The 22,552-nt window shown below is 50.5% G+C and overlaps 1 protein-coding gene across 3 annotated transcripts in view; it reads left to right on the forward strand.

Annotated features, from left to right (window-relative positions):
• Nucleotides 1-22,552, forward strand: part of Tbc1d22a (TBC1 domain family member 22A) — a 324,253-nt gene that overhangs the window by 30,297 nt on the left and 271,404 nt on the right. For all 3 annotated transcript variants that reach the window (XM_076853389.2, XM_076853391.2, XM_076853390.2), the window contains exons 3-4: nucleotides 786-1,126; nucleotides 4,396-4,572. In XM_076853389.2, coding sequence (XP_076709504.2) covers nucleotides 786-1,126; nucleotides 4,396-4,572 — 518 coding nt within the window. The remainder of the gene's footprint in view (nucleotides 1-785; nucleotides 1,127-4,395; nucleotides 4,573-22,552) is intronic.

Consider the following 22,552-nt stretch of genomic DNA (forward strand, 5'->3'; position numbering starts at 1 on the left):
ACACCGCTGTCCTTGCCTAGTTCATCCTGCAGTGGGGCAGGTGACATGAAGGCTGCAGCTGCATGTGGGGAGTGGGTGGAGCCTTGTAGGACAGGGAGCTGGTGCCGTTAACTGGTGCAGCCTGGCTTCAGGTCGTTCCTGGAGGCTCATCTGACTCCCCCTCTCTTGCCTGCTGCCCTGGTCCTTGCTGCTACACCACAGCAGGTGGGAGCAGAGGAAGTAGGTCTTGGTGGGTACTTGTGGGAGGGTGCTGGTGTGGCTGCAGCACTCACCTGTGTGCACGCTTCCTGACATCTGCAGGGCTGATGTTGTATGTTGTCACATTTCTGGGGAGTCTCCTTTAATGATACTGTTTCCAAACGTGCACACCACAGGCTGTGCTCTCTGCACAGTCCTTGCTGCCCCAGCCCCTCAGCCGCTGCTGTGGGAGCTTTGCTGAGGTGCTGGGAGCATTCAACTCAGTTTGCGGTCCAGACCTAAATGAGTTCAGGCTGTGAGTCTGAATAGCGTTGCCCCGAAGTCCTGTGCTTCCTAGTGGGGGTTCTGTGGGTTGGATGACAGCGGCTGCTCAGCTTGGCTGCCCTAAAAACCTTCTCCTTGCCGTGGCTGGATCCTCCTGCACTTTGCCTCGTCTCATTTTGGTCTCTGTGTGACTCGTGTTTGAGTTCTCACAGCACCTTCCTATAGACTGAGCGCCTTCCTGAGTGGGGGCTCTTTCCTGCTGATTTAGGACGGGTGCTGCCGCTCCTCTGAGTGGGTGCAGTAATGATGCCTTTGCTTTGCAGTTTGCTCAAGTCCACACCCAAGGTGCCAACCACCCCAGTGAAGGCCAAGAGGGTCAGCACCTTCCAGGAGTTCGAGAGCAACACTAGTGATGCCTGGGATGCTGGGGAAGATGATGACGAGCTCCTGGCCATGGCGGCTGAGAGCCTGAACACTGAGGTGGTCATGGAGACAGCCCACCGCGTCCTGCGCAACCACAGCCAGCGGCAGGCCCGGCCTGTGCTGCAGGAGGAGCCAGTTCCCCCGCAGGAACCAGCGCCTGCAGCAGAGCCGCTCACAGCTCCAAGTGGGGACCTCCGGCTGGTGAAGTCCGTCAGCGAGAGCCACACATCCTGTCCTGAAGGTAGGCGGGGCGCACCAAGGTAGTGACATGCCTTTTGTCCTGGGAGACAGGAGATGAGAGGGTGCCTGTTGTTCTTATGCAGGACTCCCAGCCAGAAAATCTTAAGGTCACCTTCCATGGGGCTACAGTGTCCCCAGGCAGGGGAGGTGGTCTGCACTTTTCCCTTCAGGTCCTGATGTGCTTTTCTTTGCTCCTCTGAGCTGTCACTTTCCTCCAGAGGAAGTGGCAGAGCTGGTGGTTTTGGGGTGATTCCCAAGAGGGCCACTGAGGAGCATGGTGTCTTGTGGGATCCCCATCTTCCTCTGAAAGATGTTGGCTGTGCCGAAGGCTGTCTTGCATCCCTTCCTCAGGTTTAGGGTGCTGTCTCTGCATTTACAGATGAGAAAGCCGGAATCATCATGGTAGCCTTGGATGCAGACCTGTGCTTCGTACCTGGTCTAGTTTTCAAAAACACCTTCTGGGAATCAATGAACTTCTAAAATGTTCCATGTCTCTTGAGCTAGAATGTATGAGTTATTTCACATGATCATTTTTCAGTATTGGAATGTAACAAATTTGAAAGTCTTTAAGCTTACAAAACACATGGATAGCCAGATGTGGCTCTTGCAGCTGATTGAAAGTCCTGGTGATGATGGAAGTACACGCTTCCCACCTTCCCATGCTTAGTCCTGCCAGGGTGCTTTCAGCTGTGGCAACTCCTGGTGTTGCCTGCTCACAGACTGTGCTGATGTTGAAACTTGACAAGCTGTGAAGGCCACTTCTCAAGCCCCTGGGGATCTGGGTTGAGTTTGTGACAGCTGCCTCTGTTGGTGATGGTCTTCCACACTCCAGATGCCAGGGCTGAGAGTGGGCAGGACTAGGAGCTATATGGTGGGATATCCTGGGCAGATGCAAGCTCAAAATGCATCCTTCCAGCTGGGGGAACCATGGGATGTTACCCTGCATGCCACCTCCTGCAAAGAAAGCAAAGTGATGGTGCCCGAGGAACTGTGTGGCTGGGAGAGGGCTCTTGAACTCCTTGCTTTGGCCTTCACCTGCCATGGGGTTGGTCATCTCTCCCATGTCTGCTTTCTGAGCAAGCTTTATTTTCGGCACCTCAATACAATAACAACAACAGCAACAACAACAACAAAATAATAATAGTATTTATCGATCATTTGCTGTCGCCAGCCCTTTAATAATAAACTTTGCAGTAGTTCCTTAACCTCATGTCTTCTAGGAGGGAAGGCACGTTGTTCAGTCCTCTTTCATGAATGAGGCATTGAGAGGCCTGGGGCTGTTCCCTGAGTGGTAGGACTGGTGTTCGGGTCCAGGACACCTGGCTTGGAACCCTGCTATTAGCTGCTGGCCCTACCCCATAGAGAAGGGTTCTCATCAAGATGATCCTGCCCACAGGGCCCTGGGGCACTGTCTCTGGACACATCAGGTATATATGTATGTAACTGTGTGTGGTACAGGGCTGGAGATACTACTTAGCATCCCGCATTGCTCAGGGCAGCCTCTGCCCCCAACAGAGACTGATCAATCTCTTGTATCTGTAGCAGTGAGGCTGAGGAGCCCTGAAATCGGAGGCACCTGCTGGGGACACTGGTTGCATTGGTGGCTGGGAGTAGAACCTGTGCAGTGTAGGGGGAGAGTAGGTGTGCTTGATCCCCCGGTCCTGGCCTCTGAGATCTCTGGACATTTTCCTCAGCAGTGGCATGAAGATGGCACACTTCTGTTCTTGTTTTCAGGGACTTAAGATCATAGCTGGGGTGAGTATTAGTGGGGACAGGCAAATTTGTGAGTGGATGAAATGTAGCGTGTCCAGGAGCCAGAGACCCCATTTTGTCTTGTCGTAGAGGGTGCAGGGTAAGGTCATGGAAGTCTTCAGGGAGGAGGGGATGTCTGTTGGTGTCCAGACTCAGAAGGTCAAGGCTTTCGTGTCTGAAACAGTTTCTCTGGGCAGGGCTGTGTCTGACTGTCCTGCCTCTGTGCACTTTGCAGGTCTCTGAAGAACAGGATGGTGCCCCAGCTGTGTGTTTTTCTTGGTATCCTGTGCAGCTGCTTGTGCGTGCTTCGCTTGGGCCCTGTGCATCGCCCCTTAGGGCCCTCACGCAGGCTGCTCAGGCCATCAACATGAAGTTCCATTTTACTTTTCTGCTGATAGGAACAGTGTTTTGCCCTTATGAGCATCCTAAACCGTCTGTCCTGTGGGGCACAGTCCAGTTCCAGTGATTGTGTTCATGGGCATCTGTGCTTCTGCCTTCCTGTGTGCTGCCTTGGGGACCTCAACATCACCTGCGAGTACCTGTGGCCTCCCTGCCGTAGTCAGCCTTGGTCTTCAGCCCTGCAGGGTAGCTGGATTGAACATGCAGTGTGGTGCAGTGGTAGGCCCTGGGCTCACCAGCCTTGGGCTCATTGGCCCTGCGCTGTGGGGTGATGCAAAGGTCCCGAGCAAAGCATGTATAAGCAGCCACCTGGCCAGATTGTGAGGGGAGGAGGCTGCTGGGCAGGACGAGCTGCAGGGTAGCACTCGTGCCCTGCCCCTCTGCAGCTGCTGCCAATGGACCTGCTGGCTCCACGGAGCTGAGCTTTGCACCATTCCCTGGCCTGCATTCTTGCTTCCTCTTGTATTCTGTTTTTTGGAAGATGAGGTTGCTGGGTGGGATTTAGACTAGGAGTCAGAGCCCACAGAGCCTCTTGCCGGTTGGTCCCAGGTAGCACTGCTGTGTGACCTGGAAGCCCTGAGCTCCTTTTCGTGGCTGTCCCTGGCCCAGGTTCCCAGATGTAGCATACTGTTATGCCATCCCCAATGTCCCAGAGAGCCCAAGGGTCCCAGGGGTGTAGCAGCAGGAGATGCCCTGGTGGGGGTGGGGGCCTGTATTTTGCTGCCACTGCAGCCCACCCTTGCCTGCCTGGCTTTCTTGGCTTCCTTGAGATGCTGTTCTCTTCCCAGCCTTCCTCCCCAGGGCTGTGACAAGGTCTGGGAAGTGGGCAGGCCAGGGGGAGTCTGGAGGCAGTGGCGTCAGAGGTGCCCTGGAGATACCAGGAGGTGCTCTTGGTGTGTCTTGGTTCCTCCCTCACTGTTCTCCTGCCTTGGCAGGCTGCATGTTTTCTTATTACGTGTTACTGGAGGCTGTCTGCCCATGTATAGGTCTGGGTGAGCCCTGCAAGCCACCAAGGGACGGTGGCACTGCAAGTGAGAGGCCACCTTGATGCAGGAGGAGGATGTGGGCAGCAGTGGGCAGGAGGCTCACCCTCACCTTTCCCTGTTCTCACTCTTGCAGAAACTGCCAGCAACGTGATCCCACTACAGAGGTCTCAGTCTCTTCCCCACTCGGCCACCGCTTCACTGGGTGGGATGTCTGACGTGAGCACCCTTGGAGGTTCTGCTCTGAGCGAGAGAGAGGCTTATCGTCTGGACAAGTTCAAGCAGTTGCTCGCGGGCCCCCACACAGACCTTGGTGAGTCCCTGCAGGCTGGAGGACCCAGTGGCCATTCTAAAGGAGACGCTGGGCATGGTACATAATGCACATGTCCCTGTGTGAGTGCCTCGTGGTGGTTGCTGTGCTCCGTTCCCATGCCAGAGCCTGCTAGGACACCAGGGATGCTGATAGCGTCCTGGGAGGGGCTCTGTTAGTGCCTTTCCAGCTTCTTCTTCCTCTGCGCCTGGATGGACCTTCCCTGCTGTCCTCTGTGGCTCCTTCAAGCTGGCTAGGTGGCTGTGTTTGTTTTCATAAGCATGGGTTGAAGGCTGACTCACAGGGCGAGGGCTGGCTGGTTACCACCCTCCTGCTCTGCTGACTGCTTTCCTGCCAGAAAGCAGAGAGATCAGAGGGTGGGAGACAGACAGCTAGGCCCCTGTGGGTCCTGGGTGCGGGCTGGGGGTAGGGGAGGGCAGTCACCAGTGCTGGTCTTCCCTAGAGCAGCGTTGTGGCCAGACCCTGAGGTGTGTGCTTGCCCTCAGGTTCTTCTGGCAGAACCCCACTCTCAGGCACCTCTGTTGTGAGTGCCACTCTGCACTGGGTGTTTGCTGGATGGTGGAAGGTGCAGTGCCTGGCTGGGCCAGGAGGTGGCGATTGGGGCATGTGGATGGGGGGAGGGCTTACCCAGCCCTTGTGCTCAGGAGGCTGGGGCTGAGGCTGTGAGGCAGAAGGTAGAGAGAGGGCAGGACGTAGTTCGGAGCCATGAAGGAGGGGAGCTCTGGAAAAGTCTGAAAAGCTTTTGATACACAGCACCAGTTCTGAGGGGATTTCCTCTGCTTAGTTTCATTTATTTTTTGACTCAGCGACACACGTATGTGTCACAGTATTACAAAGCACAGAAGGGGTAAGTGAGAGTGAGCCAGAGCCTCTCGCCCTGTCTAGGGCTCCACTTCCCTCCTTTTCATTATTCCAGATGTCTTCTTCCAGAGAGAGCTAGTGTGCACATTGTGTTAAACATTGTATTTTGATGTCGTTTATTGTTGCAGAGAAGTGGCCACTCAGTTTGCCCTCTCCTAGATTCACCATTCTCTACATGTGTTTGTATGTGTGTATTTTTTCCTGAGCCATTTGAAACTCAGTTGGAGATATCCTCTTCTACTCTGGAAAACTTTATTGTGAATTTTCTAAGAGTGAAGATATTTTCTCAAGTAATCGTAGTGCAGTTTTCAAGTAAAGCAATTCAACACAGACATTGTACTGTTTTTTTTTTTTTTGTACTGGGGATTGATTGAACTCAGGCCACTCGACCACTGAGCCACATCCCAGCCCAATTTTGTATTTTATTTATAGACAGGGTCTCACTGAGTTGCTTAGCACCTCACTTTTGCTGAGGCTGGCTTTGAACTTGTGATCCTCCTGTCTCAGCCTCCCGAACCACTGGGCACCATTCTATTTTAACAATACTGCTGTAATAATCTGTCGTCCATAGTCACACTGTGCCATTCTTCATCTCTTTGTTCCTAGTATGGAACCCAAGCTGGCTGGTACATTCCTTTCAGTCCCCATATACTTAGCTTTTCATTGTGGTTTTTGATCTTGATATTTTTATAGAGTGAGTACAGGCAGTTATTTGGTAGAATGTCCCTGAGTTTGCTGTTTCCTCATGATGAGATCCAGGTTGATAAGTTTTTTGGCAGGAGTATCATGTAAGAGATTTGTTTTCTTGGTTATCATAGCAGGAGGCATGAGGTTGGTTTGTCCTAACATGGTCATACTGACTCTGGCCACTTGATGGAGGTGGTGCTGCCAGCTCTGCACACTGAAAAGTTACTCTTTTTCCCTTGATAATTAAGAAGTGACAGCTAGGCATGGTGGTACATATCTGTAATCCCAGGTGCTCAGGAGGCCGAGGCCTCAGTAACTTAGTGAGACCCTGATTCAATATAAAAATAAAAAGGGCTGGGTGTACTTCAGTAGTAGAGTGCTTGCCTGGCATGTAGGAGGCACTGTGCTCAGTCCCCAGTACTGCAGGAAAAAAAAAAAAAAAACAATTTGTAGAAACTTTTGAGCCTACACACACACACACACACACACACACACACATATACATATGTATGTATATTTTAATTTTTATTTACATGTGGTGCTGAGGTACATGAGGTACCTCACATGAATTAGGCAAGCACTCTACCACTGAGCTATAGCCCTTGCCCCTTACAATATATATATATATATTTGCCACATGAAAGGTAATATTTAACTATATGTTTTCCTATAACAGTCAGGGGGCATCCCTTGGATGCATATCACATAATTTATTTCTCCAGCTCCCTAGGTTATTCCTTGTTTTCTGTTATTACAGACAACTTGAAAACTTCAGTATCTGAACCTTTGATGATAACATTTGCAGAATGGCCCTAGATGTAGGTGGGAGAGAGGGAATAGTACAGGATGGCTCCTGTGAGTTTGGCGTAAGAACTGGGCAGCTAGAGGTCCCATCCACCAAAATAGGAAATAAAGGCAGACTGTTCTTGCAGGAGCACGGGCTGTGGTTTATCCGTATTTCAGATGCTTCCTTTGCTAGCGTGCGGTGTGCCTTCTTCGCAGGGTCTGGGAGCAGCTGAGGCAGGAGAGGGGCAGAACCCCATGGTGCTTGTGGGTCAGGCCCTAGATTTGGACTGCCTCTGTGGAGATCCTGAGCGTGTGGGGAGGTCCCGGGCCTCAGGGTCCTTGTGCATCTGGAAGACGTGCTGATGGCAGGACTGAGTTTGCAGATTGAGTGGGATGGTGCATGTAACATGCTTAGGTGAGAGGGCCTAGCACATAGTATGCTCACAGATGTCGTTTACTTTTATTATTGTTATTTTAGTATGCTCACAGATGTCATTTACTTTTATTATTGTTATTTTATTTTCACTGGCCTACTTACCCTCTAACTTGATTTTTCTGATGTTGATTATTATGGTATGGTAACTTTAGTGCTGAATGATAAATCAAGGTTGTTCACAGCTTCCTCTTGTGCTCAGAGGTTTCTAAAAGGCGGGAGATTAGGAGGTGTCCGAGGGAAACAGATGTGCCTGGTGGGAGTTCTGGTCTAGTCAGGCTCTGCGTACCAGCTAGAATTTCCTTGTGGATTTAGTCATTGGAGCAACTTTTGGAAATTAAAATCATACTTATAAATGAAGCTTCCAGGGTTGTAAGAGAATGAATATGTATGGGTAAGTCAAAAGGTTAGCATGTAGAAGTCAGATTCTTTTGTGAGGTTGGTTCAATTATGGATTTTTTCTTTCTTCAGAATTCTATTTAAATAGTACAATCTAAAGCCAAAAGTTAAAGTCAGAGCTTAAACTGCACTGGATTTATATTTAGTGGTAAGAGAAAATATAGTGGGTAAATTGCCTGTTTCCTAAGGCCTGTAAGGTAGCTCCGAGAAGAGTGGAACATATTCCTTTCACATTACGTAAAAATTTAAGTGGCAAATATTTGCCGACTTCGGAGAAGCAAATTGCTGATGTGCGAAGTGCCACAGAACGATTGTGCCTGCTGCATATCACCGTCCAGCGAGTGCTGCTTTGTTTAGCTTGTGCTGCTAGGAGCCTGGGGAAGAAAGTAGCAAATAGAATTTAACAGCTCATTCCCCTCTTAGCATTGACTCAATATTTACTCACACAGAGACTGCCTGTTTGAAACCTGAGAAAATGACACTTAGAGGCGTCCTGTTTGTCACGTGTGTCTGGTGAAGGGGAGTATGATTTGGCAATGTGCAAAACACGAGGTTTCCTGAGAGCTGCTGAGCGACTCCTCGTAGCGGAGGGCCCGGAGGGCGCACTGTACAGAGCGTTCAGACAGTAGAAGAGGCGGCACCCTGCTCTTGGAGGAGCGGGCCTGGCGTCCAGTCATGTTCCTGCTTCCCTGAGGGAGCATCTAGTCTGGCCTTGGATCAGGAGGGTTGTCTGGCCCTGGGCGGAAGGTGGCCAGGTGTGGAGCCCTGTGCCTTGGCAGTTTGGATGTGGGCAGATGCCCTTAGTGTCCATGGCTGGAGGATAGCACAGGGCCTGCGGTGATAGGGGGAGTCACGTGCTGGCTGTGCCCTCACTCCTATGTGACTGACTCAACAAGTGACTCAGCCTCCTGGTCTCAGCTGTGAAGAAGAAGCAGGTCTACTTGCAAGGTCCTTGGTGTTCGCAGGGTCTACTCCTTCAGCCAGTATGTTTGTGCCCCTGCTGTGTCAATAGTCACTGTGAGGAGTTGGGAGCCGCCCCTGAGGGCCTTCCTTCCAGGAGCTAGCCGTTTAGTGTTCAGGGGCAGATAACACTCAGCACTCCAGATGCCAGCGGAAGTTCACAGGCATGCCTGGAGGACACAGCTATGCCGAGAGGTAGTGCTGGGTGCTCAGCCAAGACCCTGAAAGGGTGCTTTCTGGCTGAGACCCTTGAAGGGAGGTGTTTGAAGACTGGGAAGGCATTCCAGGGAGAAGAGTGCAAAGGTCCTGTGTTGGGAGAGCTTCAGAAATGATTGAGAAATGGCAAGCAGCTATGGAGCTCTGGCCTTGGTGGGCTGGAAAGAAAGGGAGAAGGCCAGTCAGGTAGGAAGTGGCCAGGTCCCAGGATTGAGAAAGCCAGATGAAGGCTCTCTGCTTTCCTTTGGACGCAGTGTGAAGCCTCTGGGTTTGGAACCGGGACTAGTGAAGCTTGGAAGGAAGGACCATGAAGAATTTCACCAGAGCATTGCCTGGGGCCCTGGACTAGGTAGATTCCTTGGGCAGCCTTGCTGGTATGGAGGTAGGGAGGGGCAGGGGATCCAGGGGTGGTTGATGGAAGATGAAGGCCCTGGGGATGGGTGGGGTGGGGTGGTCAGTTTCTGGCACTGCTGGATGGAACTGGGTCTCGCTGGTTGGGCATGATGTTGGGTAGATTGGGAGAAGGAAGGAGCCAAACCATCAGAACTTGGAACCTAGGGGTTGCAGGAATAGGGGATAAAAACCAGAACATGTTAGGAACTGGGGATGAAAGAAATATGTCGCTTCAGCTGGGAAACAAAGTCATGGCCTGAGGAAACAGACCAGGGAAAGCAGTCTATTTAAATGTTTGCATAATTGCTGCCTTTGTATGTTGTGTTAGTAATCCCCACCAACCCCCTACCCCAGGGCCCCAGACACTACCTGTCTGCTCCTGTTTGCTGGTTTGCTGTTGGGGAGATTGCTTCTAAGGTGAAGTAAGCTGCAGGCTCAATCTCCTGGCTGTGGGGCAGGGCAGGGTGGGACAGCGTTGATCTGGTCTAGGCTTCCTGTCTCCTGGTCTCACATTTCTAGTTAGTGCAGGCAGCAGGATTCTTAGTGCACTTCAGAGGCCTGAGGAAGTTGTTTTGTCTCCTGTGGGTTCTGTTGGAGAACTTAGCATCTGGGCCAGGAGCAGCAGGCTGGCCCTGGGCCTGGCAGGCTGGCTCTGAAGAGCTGCTCCTCCCTTCTTGGCAATCTGCCAGCCCGCCCAGTGCTACTCTCTAGTGGCCATACCCTGGCTCTGCAGCCTGTGCCACAACAGGACAGCAAGGTGCAGCTGGCAACACTGCCTTGGGTCTTTGTGCACATGTGTATGCCCGTGCATATTTATCATGTTTACTGAAGGGTGAGGGCAAGCTCAGAAGAGAGGAAAATGTGAGGGACAGAGAAGGCTTTAATTCACACTTGCCCTGGAATCTCATCAGGGAAGACAGGATGGGATCGAGCTACCAAAAAGCAAAGACCCGTGTGGAGAGGAAATGGATCCCCACTTAGCGACCATACCTGGTTCCTTTTCTAGCTATACCTCTGTCATTTGGTGCCCAGACTGCACTCACCTGCTTGCCCCCAGCACCTTCACCCCGTCCCTGCTGCACCCTGACCCTCTGCTCCTTCCCAGCCTGCCCCTGCCCCTGCCCCTGCTCTTTTGTGTGGTTGGCTGGCTGCCTGTCCTCCCCAGTGCTTTGCATTCTGACTCATGGCTTAGTTTACAACCTCTTGCTGTGGGAGTGTGGGCAGTGCTGGGTCCCTGAGCCTGAGTCTACTGTGCCGGTTCAGCCAGAGTGAGGCTCCTTACATCACCTGGACAACTGGGTGCCAGCAGCTGCCTGGATGTAGGTATGAGAGATGTGGCAGCCAGTGACTGGCAGGATGCCTTTGAAGGTTTGGTTTTGAATTTGCTCTTGTGGTCTTAGGAGCAAGTGTAAGGGTCCGGCGAAGCGTCGGAGGAAGAGACCACCAAGAGACTGACTTTATGCAATAGGCAAGAGGAGTTTATTAGGATCCGGTTCAGCGCGCTGAGTCCCCAGGCTGGCTCGCACAAAAAGGAAGAGCAGCCCAGAGCACAGAGCAGAGGTTAAGCTGAGCTTAAGTACACCTTTTGGAGGGGGGGGGGAGCTTTGCATATATCAGAACAAATCATCAGGAGGCGCGGGAAAATTGAACAACAACTCTGAGTCATGATTAGCACATTCATTGGCGGGAACAGATTGGACGGGGGTGATTGGTTACTTTTAAGCGGGGTGAACATTTAAACTGGTTCTGGGGCCCAAGGTGCCTACGTGCCAGACTACTCAAAGTCCCAAGTTATCAGACCACCAGAGGAGCCAGTGAGAATGTTTACTGGGCAGTTCTGGTATTGTCCTAACAGCTACAGAGATCACAGGTTCTGGGGGTAGCAGAGGAATTTAACAATAATAAACATAACAATGGTCTTTTACTTTACAACCCAAGCCTTGCAGTTTAGAAACTTCACAATGTCCGATCTTTTACACTTTAACTCAGGCTCTGGGCTTAGAATCAGCTTAAAAATTTTACCTTTACACAAGTACTTCAAAGAGGTCTGTCTTAGTTGGTTTTCTGTTGCTAAAACAAAATATCTGAGACCAGGAGACTTACAAAGAATGAAGGTTGGGTCCAAGAGCATGGTGGCAACTTTCTTGATGCATCATGACATGGTGACAGAGGGAAAGTGTATGTCAGCTCAGATCTCTTCCGTTCTAGGGGCCCAACCCCAATGACCTCTCAAATACTCCACCTCCAAACATGATTTGGGAATACACTGAAGCCATAGAAGTGTTGATGGGTGCTTGAGCCTCTCCAGCAATCTGTGGTCCCCCCTGCAGCTTGTCATCTAGAGCCAGGCTGAAAGGGCATCCAGGTTGGGGCTGGACTTTGGATCAGTTGGTCCTTTTGCCCCAGTGCAAGACTGAACCTGGCACATAACTGGTGCATGGTCAACATTTGGGGAATGAGGGAGCACCTCTCAGTATGACAGGTGCCATGGTCCCGTTGGGACTTGGCCAGGAAAATAATGTTTCTGCCGATTCTAACTCTAGGCACAGTGGGAGGTGGTGGCATGGGGTGCAAGTGCTTGGGGCCAGTGGTGGGGACACCCATCCTTCTCCCAGGCTTCCCTGTGGTATGCAGGGGACTGGAGCCTGTTTCCTTCATTGACGGCTGGCTGGAGCTCGTGGGCTTGGGCGCCTGTGGTCTTCAGTTCCCTCATGTGCTGACTGTGCCCTTCACCCACCTCTGTTGGTCCCCATTTTGGCTTCCTGCTGCAGCTTCCCTTGGCGAGTTTCTTGAGGAATGTGGGAGAGGGGGCTCTTCACACCCTGTGTAAGTTCATCTGTATTTAAGGCAGTTCCCGGGTTCAAGGTGGTCGCCCGGGTTTGATTCAGGAACCCTGGTTTCTCTCCTGAGTGGCTCCAGCTGTGGATGCAGCAGCAGTTGCTCAGTGCAGCTCCAGGCTGTCATTGTCATTCTACTCTCCTTCAGCCTGCCTCACCCCACATAGTGCTGTGTAGCACCTGTGCCTCTGTCCCCTATGAGTCCCCTATATTCAGGTTCCTCCACAGAGCAGTAAGTGACCTTTCAAAGTGAGATCCAGTACTTCTCAAAGCCATCAGTGATGGCATGCTACCGGGCAGCCAGCCATAGGCCTGCTGTGGCCTTCCAGGGCCACTGCCATCTGGCTCCTGTTCCTCTTGGCCTCATTTGCTGCCTCCTCTCCTGGGAGCATCCCAGGGCCTTTGCACTCACTTCCCTTGTCCCTGGGTTTTTGTGTGACTTACTTTCTCTAGTTCTCTGCTTCGATGCTACCTGCCCCTTCAGCAGGGTTTCCTGACTGCTGTATCAACAGCACAACCCTGCCCACCCCAGCACACCCCTTTGGTGTCCTTCTGCTCTGTTTCTCTCTGCAGCACCCCTTGCCACCTGGCCTCCCATGTGGTACTTGCCTGCTTTTGTCCCCATGTCTCTTCTATGTGCCCCAGCAGGGCTGGCTGTTGTCTTTGAGCCAGCTCTGACCTCAGTGCCTTGCTCAGTGAGTGCCATGTAGTGGGCACTTGCCACTGGATGTCACCTGTCCACACTTTCCTCCCTTCCTTGGGGTGGTCACGGTCCTCTTTCTGGTTTTGTTTCTTTAAGGACAGTCACACAGTGAGTGGTTGTTACTCATATCCAGTGTCAGCTCCTCAGCCAGGGACTAGTTTGCAGCTGTGGCTCTTAGTTTGCGTTTTTTTCATTCTGTGGTTTCCCTGGTGGTGCAGAGCCCTGCTGTCCTTCCCAGCCTTCTCCTGTGGCACTGTAGGGATTTGGCACAGCTCCCTCCCTCTTGCTTCTGGTCTCCGTGTCCTTCTCTCACTGAGGGGTTTCTGTGATCATCAGCAGGAGTGTTAGTGGAAGTTAGGGGAATGGCAACATAATGGAATCAGCGAACCCAGACTGCACTGTTTACATGTGTCCTATCTATGACAGCTGGGCTTTCTTTTTCCACCTTTGTGTCACCTCTTAACCAGTTCTCACCCAGGCTGCAGACTCCCAGGAAGAGTGCTGTCCATGGTGGCTCATCAGCACAGTCTCTGGGCATTGGGAAGCAGCAGGAGAGCCTCAGGCAACACACTGGCTCCTTCTGACTTCTGTCCCATCACCAGTATCCTCTTTTGGAGTATCATTTTCACTGCTAGATGTGGCACTTGAACTTTATGTAGCATTAGTCGGCTTTAACAGCCAAGCAGAACATGCTTGGGTGGAAGTTAAAAATTCCTTTTAATAGGGGCTGGGGATGTGGCTCAAGTGGTAGCGCGCTCGCCTGGCATGCGTGCAGCCCGGGTTCGATCCTTAGCACCACATACAAACAAAGATGTTGTGTCCGCCGAGAACTAAAAAATAAAATATAAAAAATTCTCTCTCTCTCTCACTCTCTCTCTCACTCTTTCTTTTAAAAAAAAAATTCCTTTTAATAGCTAGGGTAGACTTTTAGTTTCATGGGAAACATTCAAGGTTCTTTCAGATGCTTGTTTTTATTGGGTGCTGGTTTCACTTTTTTTTTCTTTAAATATTTTATTTGGACACAATACTTTAATTTATTTATTTTCATGTGGTGCTGAGGATCGAACTCAGCGCCTTGCATGTGCTAGGCGAGCGCTCTACTGCTGAGCCACAACCCCAGCCCTTCAGTATGCACTCTTTTTTTCCCCAATTTTTTTTAAAAAAAAATAAATAACAGTGGAATGCATTACAATTCTTATTACATGTATACAGCACAATTTTTTGTATCTCTGGTTGTATATAAAGTATATTGACATCAATTTGTGTCTTCATGCATGTATTTGGATATTGATGTCTATCACATTCCACCATCCTTGCTAGTCCCCTGCTCCCTCCTTTTCCCTCCCACCCCCAGTATGCAAATGTTAAGAAAAATATTTATAAGTTTGTAAGATATATTTATTTATTATTTTTGGTATCAGAGATTGAACCCAGGGGCACTTAAATACTGAGTCACATCCCCAGCCGTTTTTATGTAGAGACAGGTTCTTGCTAAGTTGCTTAGGGCCTTGGTAAGTTCTGCAGCTGGCCTTGAATTTGGTGCTCCTCTGCCTCAGCCTGGAGGGATTACATGCTAGGATTACATGTGTGCACCACTGTGCCTGGCTGTTTTACAGTTCAAAGGAAGAGTCTTAAAAGTCAGTCTATTAAATTTTTTCTCTTAATGTTCTTTGCAGGCTAGGATGCCAAATAAATGAGTAGTATGAGACTGTGGTATGTTTCTCTGTTTGAGGGATCAGAGAAAAAAAGTGGAGAGTGTGTGGAAGAGTCCCTGGGAGTTCACTGCTCCTGTGCTGGTCAGCACTTTGCATTTGTGTTTTGTCTCCTCTTCTTTTCTGCTGTTGGAGTTCTGTCTGACCCTCTACTATGTAGACTGTGAATCTCTTGTAGGCTGAGGCAACAAATCACTTGTCCTTGTATTCCAGTGACCTGTGACATATGTGGAGCATTCTCAGGGAATGCCAATGGGGTTAATAGAGCCTCCAGCTGTCAGAGTTGCTGTCTTGCTCCGTGCCCTTTAGCAGTTATCCGTATTGCTAGTTTACTAGTTGACACAGGTACCTTGTGTCAAGGGGTGTCAGGACATAAACTTTTTCTGCAGGTAACAGAAGACCAGACTCAAGGGCCTTTAAACAAACAGTTTTATTTTTTTCCTCCCCTTGTGAGATGTCTGGAGGTAGGTAGTTGTTAGCGTCGGCTTAGTGATACCATCAAGAATCTAAGCTCCAGTCTTCTCAGCTTTTCACAGGGTGAAGGGCAACCACCAGGGTTTGTGTCTTCTTATCAGGAAAGCAGGCTTTAGACCAGAGCTGAGAGGTGTGTGGCTTCTCTTAGCTACAGGGGGTGATATGGTTGTGATCATGATGTGATGATGATAACATTGAGGGTGATGATGATGACAGTGATAAAAATGATAGTTTTGATGGTGGTGGTGGTAGTGTTGGTGGTGGTAATGGTGATAATGGTGTTGGTGTTGGTGTTGGTGATACAATTATTTAGTGTTTACTCTGTATCAGGTGTTGTTCTAGGGGCTTCCTGCATTTTGTTTCCTTTACCAGATTGGTGCTGTTATCAGTTTGTTTTACTAACAGAATGTACAAGTTACATATTTTGTCGAAGGGCATATAACCAGTAAGTGTTAGACTAGATTTGAACCAGACTCCTAGCTCGTCTCCCCCTCAGTTTTAGGCTTTGTGCACACTCCTGGGAATGGTGTGTGAGTGTGAGCCAAGGGTGGTGTCTCAGCCTTGCTAGTGAGCCTATTTCCATGGCAGTGTCCTGCCTGTCCCCAGCTCTGCCTGTCCTCAACCCTACCCCTGGATCACTGACTGGCCATGGCTTCTCTTTCTTTTGTTCTGCTGTCCTTGCTGGCAGAACCTTGACCAGTGGTCTCTGTGCTTCTGCCACTTGGGCAGGAACTGACACTTCTCCACAGGTCATGGGAAAATAAAGTGGTGGGTGGGTGGCTGGGGAAGAGACAGTGACCCGAGGAGGAGCCCAGAGAGGGCCTGAAGCTCAGTGGCTATCTGCTTCTACTTTTGTCCCCTTGTGGCCTTGTCTGAGACTGTTCTCTATTCCAGGGGCTGGAGGCCCTGTCACTATGGGACTTTGTTCTGGATGCTTCGTGGATTACCCTGCTTTCCCAGGGAAGGCACTGGGGGCCAGGGCCAGCCGATTCCCCTTGTTGCAGCTACTTTCCTGTGCTGTCTGAGAACTTACAGGTAGGAAGGGAGGGGTGTATGTTAAAGACATAAAGCAGGAAGGTGAAGGAAGAGAGGCTGGTGTTTTTTTGTTCTGGATTTTGTTGTTGTGGGCCTTTTGTGGTCCTTGAGGGCCTGAAAGAGTTATTTGTCATCCCAGGAGGGTCACGTCACCATCAAGGTGGTGGTGGAGCAGGCGAGGCCCAACTCCTGGGCACCCTGGTGTTCTCCCAGCCTGGCCCCAACTCTTGACCTGTCTTGGTGATAGGGGCTTCATGGTGGTAAAACAGACCTAGTCCTTTGGGCCTAGGGCCTCTGGTCACTGAAGGTCAGTCAACGTTTAACTAACCAGCAAGAGCAGGGGTTGTGTGTCCCAGGGCAGGTCCTAGTTACCGACTGGCTACCATTTGGCTTCTTCCCAGATGGAAAGAAGGCTGCCGAGAAAGGCGGGGTCCTGTTGACCCTGCCCCGCAGCAGCCTACGCTTGCCTGTGTTGAGTGTTGATGGAGCCCATGAATGCGCGAGGCCGTGAGGTAGCTGGTGACCTCATTGCTGTCTGTGCTGGACCCTTAACCTGATTTACACAGGGGCTTACTGGTGATCATGGACTCCTTGTACCCTTGCTGAGGGCTTCTGCTGTGTGCAAGTGGGTACAATATTGTGGCTGTTGTCACCAGAGCTGTCTCATGGGGAGCTGTTTCTGAGGTGCTGTGTTTTTGTTTCAGAATATTAAAAGGAAGAATGCAGCCTTGTTTTTGCGTGATAGAACCCTGTTGCCTGGTGACACACTGGCTCCACTTGGTCAACGCACTGTGCTTTCTGTGCTCTGCAGGGATGAAGGCTGGTATTGATAAATCCCTTCCTGCAAAAGTGCTCATTTGTTTGGCATTGACCCTGTGTAATTAGGGTGCAGGAGCTTGTGGTCCCCATTTTTCAGATAGGAGACAGGCCCAGGAGGCTGAGGAGCTAGCCACTGTAGGTGCCAGCAGATTGCTGTAGGACCTGGTTTGTGTTGCACTGTATTTTGTTTAATAGGGCACGAGGAATTCATTTTTAGAAGTTTGATACAGGATTAAATCATCGATGATTAAAAAAGCAGGAGGAATTCCTAATGATAGAAACACAGAAGTAGGAGACATGGCTGAGCCAGTGGCTATTACCCCTGGATCTAATCTAGGAAGTTCAGCTTCAAAGCAGGTGCTGAGAGCTGGGGATGTGACTCAAGTGGTAGCGCGCTCGCCTGGCATGCGTGCGGCCCGGGTTCGATCCTCAGCACCACATACAAACAAAGATGTTGTGTCTGCCGAAAACTAAAAAATAAATATTAAAAATTTCTCTCTCTCTTTAAAAAAAAAAAAAAGGCAGGTGCCGAGAATGAAGAATAGTTTGGATTTTTCTTTTTTTAAATATTTTTTAGTTATACATGGATGCAGTATCTTTATTTTGTTTACTTACTTTTATGTGGTGCTGAGGATTAAACCCAGTGCCTCACACGTGGGAGGCAAGTGCTCTACTGTGGAGCCACACCCCAGCTGCCTGAGTCTGGGTTTTGTACAGGAAGGTAAAGAATGTCACATTTCCTCTGAATGTCAGGTGAAGGTGAGGCTTTGGTTTTGGTTTTTATCCAACTCGAGATGTTAATACAACTCGAGGTTCTCTGTCCTCATCTTAGACTGTGTTCAAATTGGTCTTAGAGGGAAAAGTTCAAGTCTGCATAAAATGCTTAAAGACAGAATGTCATTGGTTTTCAGTAAGAGTCTGAACAACTAGGTCTGTGTGCCCATCTGCTGGGCAGCAGTAGTACCACTGCAGGTGGGCTGCTGCACAATCCTCGCTTCTCCTTCACAGCTTTGATGGCTGAAAGTCCAGGACCCAGGTGCCAGCTGATGCTGTCTCTGGGAAGAAGCCACCTCTTGCTTGTAGATGCCAGTCCTTCCTGTGCCCTGATGTGTGGGCGTGGGTGGGCAAGAGTGCACACATGAGTACTTGGGTCCAGGTATGCTGAGGCTCTGATGTGTCTTCTCATAGGACACTAATCCTGTCCTTTTTTATGGACCCTACAACTAATACTGGGCACATGTGAATTTCGAGGGACCCAACTCAGTCAGGAGTAGTTAGGATCCTTTTAAACCCATTTTTAGACCTGAGGTGTCACCATGTGTTTGTTTTAGGTTGTGGAAGTGGAGTAACCATGTTGTAGAAAAGTAAGAGGCCTTAACTTTCAGGCATTTGCTGCCCTGACTCTTCGCTTCCTGGGGGTCAGGGTAGTATAGGAATATGATCATGGGCTTGGGGTGGGGTCATAGTGGGGTCTGGCCATGCCCGGCCACTTACCACAGAGTGCTCTGGGTGGGTGCCTGTAGTCAGGCCTTGGAGCCTTGCTTACCTCTAAAGCAGGGCATGGCACTCACCTGCACCTTGCTTATAGATGCAAAGAGTCCCCGCAGGGCTGGTTGGCTGGGAGCCAGCGCAGGGTGGCCTGCGGCAGCTGCATGTCACAGTTTTCTTACCATTCTCCCATCCTGTCTTTCCACAGAAGGTGTGGGAATGATGATGCGCTTTGTCACCCTTTTCTTCCACTTGATATTATGCCACAAGCCTTTCCCATGTTGCCACATCTTCATAATCATCATTTCTAATGTTCATATAATGTTTTGAAACGATCTTTATTTAAAATTGTTATTAAAATTGTTTATGTGTCTAAATCAACATTTAATTTATGTGCATAATCAAGACCTAGATATGTTTTACAGTATTGAGAATTTGTAACATAAACTTCAGTAGCAGGGGTGCTGTTCCTTGGTGTTCCAGAGGAGGGGGAGGAGGACTGGAGGACTGGGGATTCTCAAGGCTTGTCATGGAGTCTGGGGACTGGGAGTGTTGATTCTTATTTTATTTACTAATTCTTAAATTGAAAAAGCTGTACCTTAACACCAAGGTAAAGAACTGAAATAGTCCCTGAGAACGTACACCATGACAGATCTCCTTTCTTCCATGACCCAGCAGCAGTCCTGCCATTTATCTTTTTTCAGAAGTATTCTGCACATTTTCAAATAGTACATGTGGGTGTGTGTAAATATGTTTCTCATCCTTCCCCATTCTTTAAAAAATACAAATGGAAGCATATTAGTATATGTACCCTTTTTCTCACTAAAAATTACAACCCGAGTACGGAAGAGCCTGAGGCCAGGAGCCGGCCAGCACTTGTGGACACCCGTCCTTCATTCCACCTACAAGTGTCAGATGGCATGCACCGTGGAATGTTCAATTGAAATATTATTATGAAAAAAAGGAGGTGAGGGGCTGGGTTGTGGCTCAGCAGTAGAGTGCTCGCCTAGCATGGGCGGGGCGCTGGGTTCAATCCTCAGCACCACATAAAAATAAGATTAAGGTATTGTGTCCAACTACAACTAAAACAGGATATATATAAAATAAAAGGAGGTGGAATTCAAATAGTATAGTAAAACATTTTGGGGTGAACTGGAGTGCACTTAGTGCCTCTGCCCTGCTGAGCAGCCAGTGCCACCTCAGATGGCCTTCCAGAAGGGGTGTCTGCAGAAGTGCAGCCCTTGGGAGAGGTTTTTTATCACAATAATTACATAATTGGGGCTTTTTAGTCCTACAGTCAGATGGAGAGCGACCCCTTCCCGCGGGTGCCCCTTCCGGGGTGCCCCTCTTCAGGCACATGCTCTCCAGTTGAGGATCCGGTTACCTCAGGTCTGCCTTTCACACTCCCGTGGGAACTGGGGGGCAGCCAAGATGCCTGGGACATGTGCCACTGGCTTTCAGGAAACTGAGAGGCTACGTGTGTAACTTGTGGGCAGCACAGTGATGTGAAGTGGGATGGTGTGGTCCAGCTGGGCGCCTGCTCATCCCTCTGGGGTCGGAGGCGGAGATTCTGTACCAGGCACATGTTTCACATGTTTCTGGAGCACCTGCACTGAGACTGGTGTCATCCAAGTCCAGTGAGATGGGAACTGTCTGAGGCAGGTGCTGCTATTCGTGTTTGGGGTCCTATCCGGGTAGGGTCATAGAGTAGAGCTGAACCACAGCTCTCTGCTGTGGGGTCCTGAGGCTGCCTGCTCTATCAGACCTCCTCCTGTACTGGTTCAGGTCTTGGGGGTCAAGTATGCCAGTGTTCTGGGAGAGTTTGGAAACAGCCTGTTCCCTTGTTTTTATACTGTCCAAGGCCATTGTTATAGAGGTGTGATACCACCAAATAAGTCCTTTTAGTTTCAATAAAGTGGAAGTTGAGTGCAGTCTTGGTCTGCTATTGAGGTGGCACTGAGGGACAGAGAAGCGAGGCTATCCCCTCCTCACAGGGCTACTCAGCATCGTGGTGAGAGTAGGGTCCTTCCTGAACCCTCTCCTGGCCATGGCACCCCTTAGAATCTTTTCATATACCTGAGTATTCAGTAAGCCCTTAGGAGTTAAATGACTTCTTTGGGGGGGGATATCTTATGTGATACTGTGACATCCCTTGTTTTCTTGCCCTTGTTGTAGCATACTAGTTGTTTAGGAAGTTTGTGCTATGGAGGAGGACGCTCATGTGTCAGATGCCTCCAGGCATCACTCCCCATCCTCGGTGCTCTCAGGATGCAGTGTGACCCAGCTTGTCGTCTTCCTGGACTGCTTGCTTTCTCCTGTGTTTTGTCCAGCTGAAAGCCCATCACGTGAGATCTGGCTCTGCACGTGCTTGCAGGTGTTTGTTGGGTGAAGGCCGACCTGCCCTGAGGTGTGTTTCAGATGCAGGGCATACCTAGGTCCTTCGCTTGCCTGCTGCCTCCTGTGTGTGTGTGCACTGTGGCTGTCCCCTGGAGCTCCTTAGTGGTCCTATGGCAGCCAAGGGCCAGCCCTTAAGGAGGGAAGCCTTTTATCTGGAATCTGCAGCCCGAGTGGTGGGTGGGGATGCTGGTGCCTGTGCTGTGGTGGGACTTGCAGCCAGCCTTGCTGTGTCAGGATGCACTCACTGGCCTGTGTCAGGACAGGACTTACTACCAAGCATTCTGGGTCCTAGCAGCACACTGACCTCAGACCCCTGTGGGTGGGTGGAGAGTGGATATCTGATGTTTGTGAGCTTGTTTTGGCCAGGTGCAGGCAGTGGGTGGGGACTGGCCACTGGATGGGCTTCAGTGCCTGTCATAAAGGTGGTGAGGAAAGCTGATTGGGAGAAGTGGTGAGGTGCTGTCAGCAACAGAATGTGAGGTCCGTGCACCAAGCAGAGGTACATGGGGGCAGGACAGCAGGCTTCACTCCTCCCTTGTCCTTCAACAAGAACAGGTATGTGCTCAGTACCCTGCCCCATGCTGCAGGGTGACGTGCCCTTGGGTATGTGGAGGTCTAGCCTTTGTGGGTGCGTCTTGTTTCACGTTGTGATTCTCATAGTTGGCAACATGGCAGGGCCATTCTAGGTTGGGGGACAGCCCAGGCAGAGATTGCAAAGTGCAGGAGGAGGCAGAGGCCCCGCAGCACTCGGAGGTGTGCAGCACAGTGTGTGCAGCGCCAGGCCTCCTCCAGAGGCACAGAGTAGGGGCGGTTTCAGGTCACTTGGCTGGCTTTCAATCTGCTACCCTTCAGGAATGGTGGCTCTGCATGGAAGGCAGGGGGCAAAGCTGAGAACGCTGATGTCTGTCAGGTTACGTGACAAGACATGGAGCTGCGAAACGGATCCTGGAGGTGGGGAGGAGGGGTTGAGCCCTGGTCCAGTCCTGCCTCTGCTGGCCTTAGGCCTCTTTGCCATCCCTGGCCTCGGTCTCCTTGTCTGTAAGATCCAAGGGTTGGTGCAGGTGGTGGTTGGGGTTGGAGAGTCTCCAGCACCTGGACTCTGTTTGGTGGGTAGTTGGGAGCCATGGAATGATCAGAACAGTGCTTTGGGGAGGTTAATCAGGCTGCTGTTCCTTTGTGATAATCCTGCTGTGGGGTTGGAAGTGACAGTGTGTGGGTGACACCTTGAAGTTCAGCGGAAGTGAATTAGCTGTGCTCTGAACTGTAGCTATTTGGAACTACCTCATGCCATTTCTGGGTCTGGTGGAAACTTGGGCTCCCCTGCTGCTGCTCCTCCTGCCTGCTCTCTCCCTGGCACCGGCCTTTCTTCTCTGCACACCCTGTGGTCACAGCAGGCTTCAGGATAATGAGGCTGTTTAGTGCTGGCTTGTGGTGGTGAGTAGGCACAGGAGCTATGTGTGATTCACAAGGATCACAAGCAGCCAAGCAGGACGCTGGCATTTGGAGAGCGCAGGCCCTGTGCTGCACAGGCGCTTGCTGCTGAGGGGGCTGCTTGGCTTCCGCGCTGGCCCACAGGCCAGCTCCTGCTGCTTGAAACTGCCTGCTTGCTGCCTTTCTGGTGGCAGCATGACTTTGTCTGGTTCTTTGGGGCCACTGAGAAAAGGGTTGTCAACCTGAGGAATTGATAGAAGGTTTAACTAAAGTGGATTATTGTTAAAGGTGCGACCAAGGAACTCCAACTTTGGGATGGATTTGTTGAACT

Source organism: Callospermophilus lateralis, chromosome 4, assembly GCF_048772815.1.
Source record: "Callospermophilus lateralis isolate mCalLat2 chromosome 4, mCalLat2.hap1, whole genome shotgun sequence".
Classification (NCBI taxonomy): Eukaryota; Metazoa; Chordata; class Mammalia; order Rodentia; family Sciuridae; genus Callospermophilus; species Callospermophilus lateralis.